The sequence below is a fragment of the Chiroxiphia lanceolata genome, chromosome 18 (genome assembly GCF_009829145.1).
Source record: "Chiroxiphia lanceolata isolate bChiLan1 chromosome 18, bChiLan1.pri, whole genome shotgun sequence".
Lineage (NCBI taxonomy): Eukaryota > Metazoa > Chordata > Aves > Passeriformes > Pipridae > Chiroxiphia > Chiroxiphia lanceolata.
In genome coordinates this window covers 8512638-8531029 of record NC_045654.1, presented here as the reverse complement: position 1 = coordinate 8531029, position 18392 = coordinate 8512638, and the positions used below count along the sequence as shown (strand labels likewise).

Here is an 18392-nt window from a genome sequence, read left to right as displayed (position 1 = left end):
AACAGGCAATGGTGACCTGTGTGGAAAAACAGCCTTTCCACAGCTGGATGGCAATGGGGACACTCTTTATTTTGAAGAAATTAGAGGAACACGTCACTGAGTGATACCCAAAGCAAGGGAGTGCCTCAGATCTTACCACTCTTTCCAGAGCACAAGACAGGGACTGAGGAGAACTTGGGTTTGTCACAATCTCCAGCTACCTGTATTGTTATGGAAAAAAAATCAGGAATCAGCATCTACTCCTCCTTCTGTCCCTCCACTGATTAAACAACCCAACCCCAACAAACGGGCATAAAACATGCCCCTGAGCTGTCGATCACAACCTGCAGTGGGATCAGCAGCTCCTTCCCTTCCCAGCCCTGCAGTGGGACAGGACCCATCCACCTCCACCTGCACCCTGGGAAGCTCGAGGTGCATGACCCACCCCCAGGGAATGCAGCTGGGCAGAGAACACAGCCCAGAATTGGCACCTGTGTCACCGAAACTGCCTTTGAGGAGAGAAAACAAGTCACGGAGGACAAAGGTGTGACACAGCCAGTGCAGCAGGGCTGGGCAGTGAGGGGCGACCAGACACAGCCCAACTCACTACAGCAGTAACAGACCACAGGACATTGTACAAGGAGGGAGAAAAATTACAGAGCCCCAATGGAAACCACAAGTGTGATTTAAAAGGTGAAAGTCTGTGAGAAACTCTTAACAAGTGATCTGTGACACGTGATAAAAGGAGCTCATCATGGTTAGCAAGAGGTTTTTGATTAATTAGCTGTAGAGGGAGGGGGAAAAGGTCTTCAGAGCAGGAAAACAGCTCTTTGATTCAGAGAAATACATTAAAAAATAAAATCGTTGGCTGGGCCTGGCCAGAAAACTTATTTGTGTCAAGAAAGTTCCACTCACTCCAAACGTGGAGGGGAACTGGGTGGGACAGCAGGACAGAGCCAGTGGGGGAGGCGAGCTGGGCATTCCACGACAAACTTGTTCCTCAGGGGATGCAGCAGCACTGCAGCTGTTGTGGTGCTGTGAACAAGCCGCCTCCTCTGAGTGCTGAACGTCCCACAGCATTTTCCACAGGGCCACAAGGGACCCAGGCTGTTCTGGGCACACACCTCACCCAGCAACACCAACCCACCCGTGGCAGCCGGCCCACACCAGCACTGATAAAGTTTACCCAAGTTCCCCATTTCACCAAGAACTCAGTTCTCTAATTACGAACCAGAGGAAAATGATCTTGTCCTCAGCTCTACCCCTCCTCTCAGAGCAGCACTTGTGTTCAAGGCCAGCCCCGCTCAGTGCACACAACATTGAACACGAGCCCAGCGTGGCCTCCCACGCCCGTGTGCGGTGCCGCGAGCACGGGCTGTGACAACACCAGCTCTGACACCGCTGCCACCAACACGTGTCACTGGGGGAGCTGCATCCCCTGTGGGGGACCCAGAGCTAAACCCAACACTGCTGTTTAAAATCCCCCCTCTTGCAGCTCGGACAAATCCAAACCGAGAATCTGTGGGTTTCCAGAACAATTTATTTCTCTAAGTCAGGCCCTTGGAGAGCAGGGCCTAGGTTGTGATAAACCAACACGGAGAAGATTTAACAATTTCATCATTTAATAAGTGATTTTCACTACATGGTATTGTACACTGTCATCTGTTCAAAAAAGATCAACAGCTTTTAAAAAACAAGATTCTGTGAGAGATTTATATAAACTGGTGATCAAGAGTAACACCTCTGGTTGGCTTATCGAGTTTCTGGGTTTCTTTGTAGAACAAAGTCTTTAGGCTGAAATGCACAAACCCCTTCCAGCAGATCCTGAGCCATTTCTGTCACTCCCAGAGCCATTTCTGTCCCTGCCCTGGGACTGCTGTCTCAGCACTATGATCTGCTCCATGGAACACAAGGAAACTGTACAAATGTGTTCACTCTGAGCATGGACAAGTGTTTATGTGCTATTTCCAGCCAGGACTTCCTTTTCTCTCCGAGAGGAAGGTGTGGATGGGAAGCCCGGCCAACTCGGCAGGGGGGTCGTGTACAAACGGGTTTCTAAGCAAACTTTGGCTTCAGGAAAGAGACACAAACACTTAAAATAATGGCTTTAATTGTCATTTGAAGTATAAGGAGAGGACCGTGTGTCTGAATTAAATATACATCCTACCAGTGATGCTGGCAAGGTTGAAGGTTATTCCTAATGTCAACAGTAATAAAAACTAGAGACAAGACAGTAAAAGAAAAGCAATCCCTTTAAAACAAAATTTAACGTAAAAAAAAGTTCACAGTGGTTTGTATAAACAGTATGTAATCGCTGACAGGAACAAATCTCTACTCTCACAGCACACGAGTGCCCTCTTTAGATCCTAAAGAACAAGATTTACACTACTCATGGTACAGTCCCAGCAGCCAGTGCCTTACCCGGCTGGCAGGGGATGCTGTGGAGCTGTGCTGCTGTAACACCGACAAAAAGGGGACTTTGAAACTCTTTTCCTGGGAGGGAGAAAAGTCTTTCATTCGCTGTTACAACCAGCAAATGCCATTCATCAAATGGAAAAGGAAAACCACAAACACGTTATCTATTTTGAGCAAGCTGAACAGCACAACATGACAGGTTTAAAAATGGAGGTTATAGACTATGATACAAGTCCCAACAAGGCAGAGCCAAGTGACTATTTCTTGGCTTGTTTTGTGATCATACCCCTGGGAGGTGTTACGGGTCTGCTGGAATTGGGCTTCTTCTTCTCTGCAGGTTTCAAGATCTGAAAAGACAGTGGGGTCATTTAGCAAAAGGCTTTAGCTGTTTTCCAGTCAAATTTCCCAATTCAATAATTCACTCAAAGGTGTTATATGGGTCTTCTGGACAAGTCTAAACGTGTCCAGAATTCCCTCTCTTTTCTGCTCTGAGCTAGGCCAGGGCTTGGAGCAGCTGATCCCAGAGCCCACACTAGTGGGACCAGGCTGACAGCCAACAGCTTTGCCTGGGTGATTTAATTCCAGGGTAAAACAGTTCATCTAATCACACCAGCACAGGCTTATCACAGTTTTGAAGACGTGACTGCAAACACTGCCCTGTCCTACATGTGATAGCTGTAAAGACTTATTTGGAACTATTATTGTTTTTTAACAATAAAGCATTGATGCAAAATTCCACAAATTTAACATGCGACCTCACTAACTAGGAGGTAAAAACGTTTAGCTACTGTACCTGGAAAGAGCACATTAGTGTTTCATCCACACTCATCATGGCACCCGCGTTATCAAATTCTCCACAGTAATTTGGGGCAGAAAAGAGAGTTACCAACTGCCTTTTTGCAAAAAACTCGTATCCATCTTCAACAACCTTTAGAGAGAAAAGCAGAAGTGTTAGTCTGGGCAGATTCTTCCTGCCAAGGTGCAAAGCAGCTTTACCAGAGGATGTGTTTAAGGAGCATAAGTTCCAAACTTTTACATCAGAACAGGAACATCACAAGAACCAGTTCAGCAACAGAGTCCATTAGCATTGAGAAAACCCTTGTTCAAGAGTCACAGTTTTTATGCATTAAGGAAACATGTTCATTACAAGAGCTGTTAAACACTGGGACACATTCAGAAATCCTCACAGATATTTACAATTTGGCTGGACAAGACCCTCAGCACCTCGGGCTGAGCACGTGTGTGCAGGGCTGGACCAGGTCCTCCTGAACCTAAACTATTCTCTGGTTTAAAGTACAAAATGACAGTACCTGATGAGCTCTACATATGAGATCCAAATCATGCTTATGGAGAAACTTAGCAACCACTTCAGCACCAAAAGTGAAGGACACTCCTCTGTCATTTTCACCCCAGCCCAAGACGTCCTTGTCAGGGTCAGACCACAGGAGGTCACACAGGAGACCTTGGTCTGGTACATCAGTGGGCCGCATGATTCGTCTGATCTGCTCCATCGACTGCAGGTCTGGTGACAAACCTGTCAGAGGTAAGACACACACAGTCCACATGTCGGTCCAGCTCTGCTCTGCAGGACTGACGTGTTCCTTCAGGACAAAAATACTCCGTATTCCAAGTGATTCACCGCTGCCATTTTATGCAGTTCAACGGCGACATTAAACTGGCATTTTTTTAATCCAGTGTTTGTTTGAAGGCATTTGTAACAGAAGACAAGTCACTTCCTAGGAGATTTACTGGAAGCAAGATAAGCAAAGCCATTTCCATGTTTTACAGGATTACAATAATCTCAATAATACTGTGCAAGTGTCTGATAAAAGAGCTGTTAAGTAAAAGAGGCATTTACACCAGAAATCACAGGGTATGTTTACTGTGATGATCAGGCCTAGTAAGATGAAACACAGTATCAAGCCAATCTCACATCATTTTTCACTGATGTGTGTCCCTGGGCAACTGTAATGGCTGGCAAGTGATAAAACATTTAAGGTGCAGTACGTATTTTATGCCCTCAAAAAGCTGCATGGAGCAGGTATCACAAGGCACAAGCCCATGTGTACAAATTAAACCTGCCAGGTCGTAGAGGGCTTTGAGCAGCCTGACCTGGGAAAGACATCCCTGCCCGTGGCAGGGGGTTCTACTCAGTGATCCTCAAAGGTGCCTTCCATCCCACACCACTCTGATTCAGAACAAACTCCTAGTCAGAAGTCTACAAACCCCTACAAGGATATTTTACTCTAAAGGAGAGTCTATTAAACACGTGTTTTAGTGGAAAAGGAAAAGCAGATCATTGTGTCCGAGGCTACAAAACTGCCAAGCTCTGTGATTCACAAAACTGACACATCAAGCCCAACCCTTCCTCCTACAGGGGCCAAGGAAGAGAAAAATCCCTGAAGTTTTGAAGCTTCAGCAATGTAAACATGAAAATGCCATGACTGATACTGAGTATCCAGTTCCTCAAGTATCACCTAAGGACATGACTTACCCCCGTGACAGCAGAATATTTTCTCATCCACAATAGCTGCAATTGGTAAACAGTTAAAACAGTCTGTGAAGGTTTTCCACAGCTTAATATTGTATCTTCTCTTACCTAGAAGAGATTTGGGAGAAAAAAGTCAATATGCTTTTCCAACACCACAACCAACCTAACGTGGCTGCCTTAAGTTTATTGAGACTTGCAAAAGGTCAGCACAAAAGCCTATACACAATTTATCTTCTGACACCCACTGACTTATTTAATTGCTTCAAAGACAGTTGCAAAGGTCTCTCATTGTGGCAGAGCTCTGAGAACAGCACAAGTCTGTTCAACTGGATGGCATTCCCCTGTTGGTAGCCAGGCTCTCCAGTCCCAATTTTGCTTTGGAAAGTTATCCCTTGGAGAATTTCAGAAAATCTTGCCGTTTTCTTCAAGGGAAGACAGAAATTCTTGAAAAGCAGATTTTCTTTAAAATTCTGCTTTACCATATAAAGTCACACTCAGCAAAGAAACGGGACTGAAAAACGAAACAGGGACCGAAAAACGAAATTGCTACAGTTTTACGAATTTCAAAAGGACTCTCCCAACAGATACAAACTCTGAACATTTTTCGATCTATGACTAAGCCTGTGATTAATCTCTGAAATACCACACACATCTTTGTTTCCTCACTGGAGGAGAACAAGACACAGAGAGCACATCTTGTAAGCTGCAAGCCAAGTATGTCGCACCACACAAGTTGTGACGTGCTTCAGCGCACAATTAATTTAACAGTATCATCTCCTCTACATCATCTGGATTAAGTCACAGCCTTTGAAACAGGAACATACATTTCTACTTCACAGCAAAACTGCCTGTTCTGCTCTGGTGATGTCTCTGTACAGCCCCCATCACACCCCCCAGCAGAGCCAGGGCTGGTGACGGCTCAGCCACACCGTGTGTGTTCAGAAGGAGCCCAACGGTGCCAAAGAAATACCAGCACCTCCTTCATCACCAGGCTGACACACTGCTCCAAGTAACACCTCCTGCAGCTGAAGGCACCTACTGACACACCAAGGAGCTGGTGCTCAGTCCAAGCACTGTCCCACTGATGGCTGCACAGCTCTGCCTCGTTTAGGAAAGGGGACACTGGTTTTGGCCAAAGCAACAGCACACGGTACAGCAGGGCTGCATCCAGGGAAGGGCCACGGCTGGGGATTCTTTTTTAACACTGCAGAGTTACAGGTCTTAATATGAAATAGGTGTCAAGCACTGTAACATAACCACAGCAAGACCAGCCCTCACAAGAATACAGCACCACCCCTCAGACTGAAAGAAAGAGATGAACTGTTGTGAATAACACATCAAGTTACATTCTCTCATCTCTCATTAGATGACCTCATCTTCTGAATTTTACCACCGAGAACTGTTAGTTAACATGGCAGCCAATAAATAAAATTACCCAGCTGGTTGCTGATTTGTATGTGAGGATCAGACTCCCAACAGGATCAGGGAAAGGACACTTCCCTTCCTAAAATGGGTCAATGGCCCCTCTAAAGAGCACGTGAGAAGGGGCACTGCAAGTTCAGAAAGAACCATCTACCTCTGCAACACCAGCACCTCCTCCCCTGCTGTCTCCAGCCAGAGAGGCTGTTACTGTAACACGTCTGTTACTCACATTCATCATAAAACCCATAAATTCTATTGATGCTGGCACATTCATGGTTCCCTCTGAGGAGGAAAAAATTCTCTGGGTATTTGATTTTGTAGGCCAACAGAAGACAAATTGTTTCTAAAGACTGTTTTCCTCTGTCAACGTAATCTCCGAGGAACAGGTAGTTGCTTTCTGGTGGAAAGCCTCCATATTCAAAGAGTCGGAGCAAATCATAGTATTGTCCATGGATGTCACCTGCAACGAGATTCAGACACAACACAGAAGTGACCCTTCACTACATTCTCTGATTTATTCTAGAGAAAATGATAGACGCTTCAGAAAGAAAAAAGCCTGCAGTTACATACTGCCCATAATGTACTTAAAATTACAGTAAATATGTGTAAGATCATCTCATTTTAAGTTTGACATCTATGCAATGCAATGGTTAACAGCACGAAGAAATAGCACGTAGCTACTTAAAAATGTTCCCTTGTATAAAACAAAATGAAGGTTCCAAGAAACCAACTGTGTTTTCTGGAAACAGTAATTCAAATTCTAGCAGTGAAGCTGCATCAAAAATGAAATTGGTATTTCTGCCTTTAGTTTAAATCATGGGTTTGTTTCTGACAAGCAGAATGCTAAATCATGATTTTAGACTACCCATGTTATAAATATTGAACAAGCTGCTTCAATTTGAAGTAAGTCCTCGGTGTTAGAGTAGGATAAAATACTGTTTGCTGGAAGCTTTCAAAAGTGCATTTACTGAGGCTTTTATGTTGACATTCTTCATTCTTTTAGCATAAGCAGACATGTACGTGTGTGCAAAATGAGCACTGCTGTCTGCAAGTGTGGTGAAACCAAACTAGAAAGTAATTCCAAGAAACAGGATAGAAATTTAAGTTTGCAGCAGGATTTTAAAATATTGTCAAACTACTGTTCAACGCTGTACAGCAGCTACTGCAGTTCCTCACTGTTTCCCCTTGTTCACAATGGGCCAAACGTCATTTAATTGATACAGAAACTCCTTTCCAAAACTTCCTGTGAATCCCTTCCCCAAGACCTGGTGAAACTGGACCACTTACTTTTTGGGTTTGGAATATTCTGGTCCCTGCACCAACTCCCACATGTTACCTCCTCCCCATTCCTCTGCCCTAGGTATCCAGCAGGGTTTTATTTTCCCTTTTGCTACAATTACTTATCAGTTCCACTGTTAGTAAGTGAAAGTAGCATCCAGTATTTGTTCTCTAAGGTCTGCATTGACCTGACACACGCCCGAAGACCAAACTAAAAAAATCACAGTACTCACCACAGATTTTCAGGGGAGCTTCAAGTTCTAGCAGAATAGGCTGACTCAGAAAGATTTCTCTGGATTTCAAGCACAGTCCTCTAATTTCATTCTCTTGGAGTTGCACGTTTTTGCCCGGTTTTGATCCTCGCACTGTCAGAAAGAGTCAGAAATCAGTTATCAAGAGCAGCAACATCCCCAGGGTTATGTTAAGAGCCTGACTAAATGCCAGCGTAGCACTGAAGGAGAAGGTACCAGGGTAGGATGAGGCTGCCGAGGTGAAACACAGGGCCATGCTGCAGGGAAAGGGGAGTGTGTTCTCTTCCAACACAGGGCCATGCTGCAGGGAAAGGGGAGTGTGTTCTCTTCCAACACAGGGCCATGCTGCAGGGAAAGGGGAGCGTGTTCTCTTCCAACACAGGGCCATGCTGCAGGGAAAGGGGAGCGTGTTCTCTTCCAAGCCCGTGTTACTTTCATTTAACAGAATTCATGGCTCAACACTTCCCCTGTTCAATGCCACATTTTAAACAGCAACAGTTTAGTTCTATTTAGCTATAAACCCATCTCAAACAATGTGACTATATATATTTTATTCCTTTAATGAAGCAGTTACACACTTGAAAGCTGTCTGAACCTGAGAAAAGGGCGACTGCCATTCGATCACCACAGCACAGCTCAAATGTGTGAGCTCCCCTAAACCAGCACAGCACCTGGCCCAAGAGAGTGCCCATAAATCCTGTACTGCCCCGTTCTACATTGTAGATGCAAAGGTGGAAGATAAAGGAGCACATGACTGGAAGGCCACGATAATAGTTAAAGAAACAGTTTTGGATCACAAAGACAAAACAGCTCTCCTTATCACTGCCTTTTGAGCACAGTAAGACAAGTGAGCAGATCTATGTCCCAGCCCCAGGCCACTTCAACCTCTCAACTCCCCTCCTTCACACCCCTCTATTACCTCTTCCATCTCCCCCACTGCAACAATTTATAGTAGTTGGTTCCCTTTAATATCCATTAAAGTTTCCTGCTCTGGACAAGGACACCAGACTGGCCTGAACAAGTTTCACACTCCCCTTTGTGTTGCCCAGAAATACAAAGGACATTTCTACAGCAGCAATGCTGTAACTGTGGCTCAGATGGCACACAAGAGCATTTATCAGGGTTAGGATAAGACTAAACAAAAACATTTCTGAGTATGTCATTAGTGGTGAAGATTATTTTTATTTGGCATCAAAACCAGAGACAACACGGAACACTGATAAAGCTGAAGGGGAAAAAAAGCAGTAAGAGCAGTAGTCATTGTCCAGGATGTAACCCACTGGTTTAGCTGTATCAAAGCCAAAGGAGCTGAGAACTTGAGCCTCAGCTGCCTGGAAATGCTCTGCCAACACCTCCAGAAACAAAATCACTACACTGGTAAGGCTGCCCAGTTAAGGTGACTTACTGTGAGCAACTCCTATTGCACTGAGATTGAAGAATCTATGCCCCATCCAAAAAGGTTTGGTCTTTAATCGCAAAAAAAGCAAGCAACAATCCTTCCAAATACCTATGCGGTATTATCTTCCTGAATTCCTAAATAACCTCTTTGCCAGCCACCATTTCAGCCTGTTTTACCCCAGTGAGAGATGTGGAAGGTGCAGATGACTCAGATCCCTGTACTGCCACCGTGGGCCTTGTGCTGTGTGGAGCCAAGTGAGAACTGCAGCAGGAAGGGCGGGGGGTGCTCGGGGCATGTTTTGGGAACAGCACGAACAGACACAGTTGTGTTCCAATTTCTCATCAGCACAGAAGCTTCCGACTTCTACGCAAGCCCCTGATCAAGAGCAGAAATCATTGTTCAGTCAGTGTGCATCTTATCCAGACCATGAATAAAAATGACTGTGCAATATCCATACATAAAATCACGTGCCAGATATAACCCCTACCCACCCTACAGTGTTACTGCTAAAACAGTTCTTCCCCGACTCCCAGAGACCCCAGGCACGGCAGCACCAGCTGCCCTACAGAACCACAACACCCTAAACCACACAACCTGTCCTCAAACAAGCTTCCAAATTAAACCTTAGTTCAAATTACAATGTATACTGACAGTGACATGATTGTAGGTCAAAAGTCAGGGCTTTAACACTGTTATCTCTCAAGCAATACGTGCTCCTTTATTCTTCCCTGCCCACCACTGACATTCCATGCTGGCACTGGAATTACCACTGCACTTCATGTCTTCCATTAAAATATCTGAAGTAATGAAGCATAAAAATGGAAGTTAAATCTTTGTCACAGCAGTTTATCACGCATGAGGCTTTTCATCTACACAGTCATTTTTTCATCCATACAGTAATTTTCCAAAGACTCCTGAGCAACAAGCAAGTCACTCAAAATGCCAAATATCCAGAAGCTATAAAGAACAGAAATTTTTAGAATTAAGGGATAAGCTCGCTGAATTATAAATGTAAAACTGATTTCCCCCTAATCTTAAATTTTACCAGCCACCTTTGTTTTTGAGATAATACAATAATATATTTGTAATTAGTTTATGAGAAGCCAAAAATCTGATTTTCCATGATTTTGGTCATGTTAGAAATGGCTAAAACTGAACCCTGTATTTCACATCCATAAATTAAAAAGTACAAAATATTATACAGACTATGTAATGCACTGAGTCACTAAAGCTCATGAATAAAGCATATGCATTAATTTTTGCTAAAAATTAAATGAGGATCTGGAAACTGTTTCAGACACAGGTTTTCTAAGTTTCTTCAATACATTTTCGTTGAACTGGTATAATCCTCATGCTGTTTTAGTCACCTGCTTCTAGAAAACTGTGACAAGATGCAATGGTGCTCTGCTGCAGTTCCCAAACTCAGCAGCACAGGCAGCAGACGGATGAAAGAACAGGACAGTTTGGTTCAGCTCTGCCTGCCAGTGACATTGTCACCACTGTGTCCAACAAGGAACTGGCACAGAAGAAATGAGTGTGTTCAATTCCTTCTAACATTGACCTGTAATATCCTGAAAAGCTGGGAAATAAAGTGGGTTTGGCTTCAGCAGAATTGAATAAGCAGAAGTGCATGTTGGTTTGAGGAATCTGTATTTTTAGTGCAAAGATTTTCTCGTCCACAATGAAAGAGCTGGCACGGAAATGCAGGATGTTTAGTCTAATGACTCCTTAAAAGGTTTCTCTGAGTCTTCAAGTTACTCAGGCCCTCTAAGAAAGGCAAAAATAATATACTATGAAAAATCTGGTTTTGTTTACAGTTTCTTTTCTCTGCTTTGGATCAAAACAAGGCAGCTTGCAGAGACCAGACAGTACGATACTAATTGACAGCTTGGTCATAAAGTCAAAAGAGCAGCTCAATAGTCCTGTACAGGCACATCTGTTCTTTCAAAGCATAAAAAATAACCTCTCAGAAACAACAGTCTGGAGCTGACAGTGAAACAAGCTAAAGATTAATCAACTGGGGAAAAAAGCCCATTTCAAGTAGTATTTTATTTGTGTCTGAACAACTGCTGCAGTATTTCCAGACAGCAAAATATTCCCACCCTCTTTTAGGCAGAAATGCTCCTGTTCTTAAAAATAATTTCCTGAGAGCCTAAATTTCAGTGTCCAGTCTGGGCAGTTTCCTAACAAGTAAAATCTTTTCTACTGTACAAGTATGAGAAGTTTTGGAAAAATAAAGCTCTCCACTGGATGGAAAAGACTACAGAAGACATCTCTCCCTGGAACCTGGAAGATCTCTGGAGAAGTACTGCCGAGAACACAGGTTCTACTATTAAAATTAATGTTGGCTTCCAAGACAAGGATAAAAACTGCCAGAAAACAGCAACAGATACCAGCTCTAAAATTAGCGTATTATAAACGGTGCAGTACGGCAGGCGCCCAGCAGAGGGGGAAAAGGAAGGAAAAGGAAGAAGAGCGAGAACTTAAGGCACCCCTGTCATTTTGGCGAGAGCAAACAGAGCGAGTACAGAGCAAGTACAAAGTGTAGCTGCAGCTGCCAGGAGTTACAAACCACCTGACATCCAGGAGAACTGTTCTACATTTCCTTGGGAAGGATAAATGGGTCAGGAACTGACTGTTGTACGTTCTAGATCCCACGGAGCACATCCATGCAGAGTACAGACTCCTACCCCACATCCCCTCCCGAGCCTTTTCCAACATTCACTTTGGTGCCACAGTTCTTCAAGGTTATTATGAAAGGGATGATAATTAGGAAAGTATTCCAAAATAGCAGAAAGTTCAAAAATGCCAGAAATTTCAGTGATCCAAACATCTCATTTCCCTTCAGTACTGCATTAAAAGCAGCAGTTGAAAAGCTGCCAATTGAAGTGAGAAAATTAACCTGTCCTACAGAAAATGTTTTAAGGAAAACATTCTATCTGCAGGTCAGTTAATATTTTTGGCTTATTAAACAAGTCTCTCAGTTTTACCATATTTTACATTAAGATGCCTGCAATCCCAGTGACATTTCCAAAAATACTGCAGGTTGGTTTTAATCTCTTTAGCAGCTCCCAATGACAGTTTCACAGTCAGTTTTGCACCACAGGCACAAAGGGAATAAATAACTTGAAAGTGGTTGATGTAAAAAAGGTTTTACTTTACTGCAGGCACTACCAGCTTTGATCAGATCACTTCAAATTCAAAACTGAAACGGAAAAGCAACTCCTCTGTATAAGCCTCTAAAAAGAAAAAGTTCCAGTCTGCTTTCTAGTATGTCAGAAGTTCACAGAGTGTTATCAAATGGAAGATTCTGCGTGACTGCAAATTTTTCATCTTGTAATGTACTTCCCCATGCAGACAGATGGAGAGCAACAGGTCACAAACACTGATCACAAACACTCAGAGATGACAAATTCCTCCACTTCACCGACTGGGCAACAAGCACTGAATTTAACAGACTGAATCCATGGCACTGATAAGAATCTAATCCTCAGTTTTGGAATTGAGAGTTTCTATTTCCCACTCTTAGAAACTGCTGCACCACAGCAGGAAACAATTAACATTAAGCTACACAAACTATGGAAAATTATATGTTTAGAGGTCAAAAAGTGCTGGTTGTCTACAAGAAACCTCATCACAGCATCCCAACTCACCCACAAGTGAAATGTGAGACATTTTAGGTTAACATCTCTGAGAATCAGACTCCTATCTCAGTACACAAAGCTAAAGAACAAGCAACCCTGCAGACCCAGTTAATGCTGTATTTAGCAGAAAGGTGAAAAGAATTCAGAGAGCTGCATTTGTAAGAAATGGTCTTCTCTGTTGTCAGCAAAAGTTTATCCATGCTCTTTAGCTCAACTATTTTTAATAACTCGATGGTAATCTTCCCCTATTTAAAGCAAATTAGAGAGAGTATGTCCTTGACAGCTCTACAACGGGCTTTACTGGGAATAGAAATCTGTGGGTGTATAAACAGAAATGTTTGAGGATTTAAGAGTCTTTTTGCTGATTTTAGTGCACTAACCAGGATTTCAGCTTTCAGAATGGCTGCCACCATTCTATCCTTGCATGGCTTTCTGTAGAGTAGCCTCCATTCATTAGTTAGTTTTCCCTTAGTGCTTGCAGAGGATGCAGCACAGGAAAGATTTTCAGAAACACATTTCAACTTGGGTTCACTTATGTCTGTTGACATTGCTGTTATTTTACCCTGTTATTTATTGTTACCATGGTAGGACTAATGTGCTTCAATCTTGTTTTCTAAATATGTTACTGTGAGCTCCAAACCAGACCCTACTTATCTGGAAAAGCTGCCAACTCACTCAGTGAAGGAAATGGATAAGGGGCTCAGGTCATAGGAACACCACCTGACACGACACGGAAAGGAAGCCACACTCACACTCAGGGAATCAGGATTTGTCACTCATTCTTTACTGGGAGCTGAGCAGGAATTCTGCCATTTCCTGGAACCTTTTCCAAGACCATACAGGTGCCACTGATTTTTCATCTTACAAGGAGCTTGTTTCGGATCTTGTCTCCTGGGAGTTTTGACTCAGCACACGCACAGCTGCAAGCTCAGAAGCACAGTTGCTGCCCACAGCACTCCTGCCAGAAAGGGAGTAATTTGCTCTCGTGTTTGTCCCTTCTTATTCCTCAGGAAAGTGAGTTATGTCCATCAATATTCAAGCCTTTATCCACTATCAAGGACACTTAGGAAACATTTTAATATTCAGTGCAGGATATTATCAGTTACTATATTTTAGAGGCCTTATTCTTGTGATTATTGCAGTTACTAAAAGTGACACCCTGTACTCGTGAGATTGCTCCCAGCAGAACACAACTCTCGTTAGTAAAGAAGGGAACAAATATAAATTCAACTCCAGCAAAAACAGATCAGCATGTTCAATGTTCTAACTGATCATTTTTCCAAGGTTGAGAACAATGTTACTGAAAAATGCTTTTTGTGACATTTCAATGCCAAACAGCTCTGTACTATAAACATGCAGAGCAAGAAAGACTCTTCAAATATTTACCTTAGAATGAGAAGCTGAAGTATATACTTCCAGGCCTTTTAAAGAACAAACTAATCATTTCAGCTAGCCAGCCTAATGTGAGTGGGAGAATATCCACTATGTGGGGGAAAAGTAAGAATAACATCATTTGACCAGAGAAATCAGGACAGAGAGCAACTAAAAATCCCTCACAAATACATTATTAATACCCCATATTAAGGACAAAAGCAAGAGTAATTTATTATTCACCCTTCACTTTGCCTCAACCATTAGAATCACTGCTTCTTCCAACAGTGTAATGCTAAGGCATATGATAAAACAAAAACCTGCCTAACTGTATTTGCTCATTGATTTCCACTGTTTCACCAAGCATCTTCTTAATACTTGGATTTGTTACCTTTAAAAAGGGATAAGCCCCCTGTTCATACCCTTTACATTTCATTAACAAAATCACCTAAAGCTAACCGCTGTAAAAATATGTAAGTATTTAAGGTTTGAAGAGAGCTAAAATGAAATATCAAATTGCTCTAAAATTAAAGCTTGCACAAGGATTTCAGCAACTCAGTTTGTGATCTGATTATTAAATGAGATTTAAAACAGTGGTTTCATGCTTGAGTATGATTTTAATCTGTGTGCAACCCTGTCTGAAGGGGAGATCACTTGAAACAGGGCTCAGGGACGGGCACGTCACACTTTGTAAACTAACATTGATCAGTGGTTCTTCCAGAATTGCACTGAAAAAGTATGATTTGTTTGCTCTAAATTTAAATAGGATGAGAATTCTTACACATGTATCAAATATTGTTCCCCCTTCCATTTAATACCCTGCAGATCACCACCTTGGAAGTTCAGTCCTGTCACCTACCTGGTCAGACCTTAATAATTTCAGGAAAAGGATGAGTCAAGTTAATTTTGAACAACCCAAGAGAATTGCATAGTGATTTGCACAACTTAACACTCTATAAAAAATGCAGTGTTTGCTAAAATGCACCATGATTTTAGAAAAAAAAAAAAAGTATAAAAATGACAGACTGTCACAAAGGTCAATCACTACTCTCTGTCTGGCAAAGATGTTCATAACAGACATTTAATAAAAGCAAAAAAAACCCACTAGCACAGGTCACTAACACTGGTAATTGTTTCAAACATTGAAAGACAATCATTGCCTCAAGGAATCCAAAATCCCAACTGAAATATTAATAAAGGACAAAAATTAATTTCGGTTCTGGCAGCTGATGCAACCTCAGGTAACATCTGTAGTTGAAGGAAGCATCTGTTAAAAGATGTCAGTAAACCTTCTGAAGCCTGATTTATGAATTCTTATCTGCTCCAAACCTCTAATACTGATATAAACTGGGTAAGAACTTAAATTATTGACACCGTATATTTCACTACTTTTTGTAACTTAACAAGAGGAATAATTCAAAATCATTCAGGTCTCTTTCTAGGAGTATTTTATTCCATCCTTTTGATATTAAGAATTTACACTTTGAGAAAATGGCACTAGGGAAAATCAGTAAGAATTGTAACCAATACCTGCAGTGAAACTGGGCATGTATTAATATGTCACCAAACACATGACATACGAGACCTGACATTTACAAGTTGTACTACTGGAGTTTCAGGAAAATCCTGGTCTAACTTTATGAAGGGAAGTCTTTAAATAATTGAAACCAGGGGAGTTTAAATTGGTAACAGGCAAACCCCAAAACGGATCAGAGGAAAAACCTCATTTACTTTTACTTATTCAGTAATCCCATAATTCATCCATAGGATTTTTAACTCCAAATAATTTCTAGAATAGCACTCTTGTTCCTCTGCCTGACCTTTTGCTATCCAAGCATTACACAAGCAAAATCCTGTAAGAAGGAAAGTGTGCAAGAAAGATATTTCTTCACCATTTGTCTCAGCAACATCCCAGATGACTTTCTGCCAAATGTTAAAAAGTTAAATCCCTGACCAAGCTGTTCAAGTGTGAGCCCAGATGAGATGCCCGCCCTGACACACATGAAATGAGGCTGGATCAGCAGAGCTTCCCCCTCTGAATAATTATGATTTTCCTTGATGCCTGGAAGAGAATTTTTCACCGGCGACTTCTCAGCCTTTTGACCTAAAATCAGTCAACCCCAGTCCAGCGCTGACCCCCGCAAGCGAAGGAACGATGCTGCAGACACCCCTGCAACTTCCAGGTTTTCCTTTGATTTAGGAACTCCCAGGCAACTCTTTTCACCCCCATAGCACCAACAATACCAGACAATAAGCCCTTCCACAGACTGTCTGAAAGACCAAAACCCAGCCCTCGATTCACACCTAAAACCCCACCATATGTTACGAGTTAAGAGCCAAAATCCTGTGGCAGCGTTAATGCGAGCAGCTAATCAAAGCTAAACCCAGGGTACACGGCAGATCCCTCCCGACTTGCTGAAAAGCTGCCGAAAAACTCTTTAAACGCGCTGGGTCTTATTTCCAGAGCCCCACGGCTGCCCAGCCAAGCCCTGACCCCATGTGCATGTGTGAAAGGCAAAGAGAACGCCCCCGGCTTTTTAAAACACCTTCCCACGAAAATAATACTGAATTAAGCATCCCCCTCAGAGCCGCAGGGGGACAGCCGGCTGGGCTCAGCATTACACCGGGGGGGGGGATCAGGAGGCAGAAACACGTCGGAAACACGCGGGCTGAGGGGAAAGTTGGGGCTGCGGAGGCAGAGCCGGGCGGGGAGGCGGCGGCGGCGACCCCGGGTAGACAAAGCGCCTCAAGCCCCTCCATTTTGGTGCCCCCTCAGCCCCCGCCGGGCGGACAGGACGCGGCGCACAGGCCCGGCCGCCACCCCCACACACACACACCCCGCCGCCCCCGACCCTCACCCTCCAGCAGCCGTTGGATGATGCTGTCGATGTTGAGCTTGTCTATATCCGCCATCGCCTCTCAGTGGCCGGGCGGAGCCCTCCCCGCCGCTCCGCTCGCGGCTTAGCCGGCCCCACGTCTCTCTCCTCGCTCTGTCTCGTTGTTGCCCTTCCTACTGCGCGTCTTCCCTCGCGCTCTCCCTGTCCCCCCCCCACCCGCCCCCTCAGCGCAGACCCAGCACCGAACAAAATGGCCGCCGTCCCCTCCGCGAGCGAGCCCGGCGCATGGATACTACGCGCGCGAGGCGCCTCCCCGGGAACCGTTTATAGGGCGGGCGGGAAGAAAGGGTGCGATGACGACCATCCGCGGGATCCTTCCGCTGCCGGCAGGGGAAGTAGTGCGGCGGTGCCGCCTCCCGGTGTCGCGGCTGTTGCGACGGTCGCGTTGTGGTGGCGGTCACAGAGTCACACAATCGATTAGGGTGGAAAAGACCTATGAGATCGACCGATGAACCTATGACCGATCACCACCTTGTCAGCTAGACCGTGGCACCAAGTGCAACGTCCAGTCTGGCCCTAAACAGCCCCAGGGATGGTGACTCCACCACCTCCCCGGTTCCAATGTCTAATCGCCCTCTTTGTGAAGAAAGGCTGGTCCCATGTAGGGTCCCTGAGGGCCTGGGGAGTCCAGGGAACTGGAAGGGGCCACCATCACCTTCACCTTCTTTCCCCCAGCCCCACGTGCCCCACACGCCTTGTCCCTGCACACCATGAGGGAGACAGTGGCTGCAGGCAGGGTTTTGGTGCTGTTCACCCCATTTTAGGGCAGGGGGAACACATCCCTCATATCCTTCACCTCACACCCAGCCACCACTGCCTCACAGCTGGAGGCAACGTGGCCTGAGCAGCCCTTTGGCTCCTGAGCACCTTCAGACATGTGGCTCTGCCCCTGCAAATACTTCAGAAACAAGCACACAACACTTTAAAAACCCTTATGGATGAAGAAATCAGCATCCTCGTCCAAAAGCATCCTGCTATTTTATTTTACACATCTACTATTTTGTTCTGTATGTAGCTACAGCTTGGCTACAAACAATTAAGTGAGGTTATGCTCACGACCTGGAGCGCGTTTGCCAGGGAGACGGGCCGTGCGGGCCCTTCCCACTGTTCACTTTGCATCTCTGATTGAATATTGTTTAATTGCTTTATTTACTCCTACTTTAATTTGCAGGGATGGCTGTGTCAAGCCCTTTCCTCCTCCCCTCCCCTCCCTGCATGGATTGCTCCCGCTCTGCCTGGCGGATT

At 44.2% G+C, this 18392-nt stretch overlaps 1 protein-coding gene across 2 annotated transcripts; it reads right to left on the bottom strand.

Annotated features, from left to right (window-relative positions):
• Positions 1-44: 44 nt before the first annotated feature.
• PPP1CC (protein phosphatase 1 catalytic subunit gamma) lies at positions 45-17455 on the bottom strand. 2 transcript variants are annotated; one of them, XM_032705379.1, is made up of 8 exons: positions 17109-17368; positions 7819-7950; positions 6537-6767; positions 4889-4993; positions 3705-3928; positions 3188-3322; positions 2681-2741; positions 45-200 (listed from the first exon to the last, which is right to left on the bottom strand). In XM_032705379.1, exons 1-8 carry the CDS (start codon positions 17161-17163, stop codon positions 184-186), a joined length of 960 nt encoding a protein of 319 aa, XP_032561270.1. In that variant the 5' UTR covers positions 17164-17368; the 3' UTR covers positions 45-183. The 2 variants fall into 2 exon arrangements, with proteins under 2 accessions (XP_032561270.1, XP_032561269.1); XM_032705378.1 differs by lacking the exon at positions 45-200 and having other exon boundaries at positions 1502-2741; positions 17109-17455.
• Between the last annotated feature and the right edge of the window lie 937 nt (positions 17456-18392).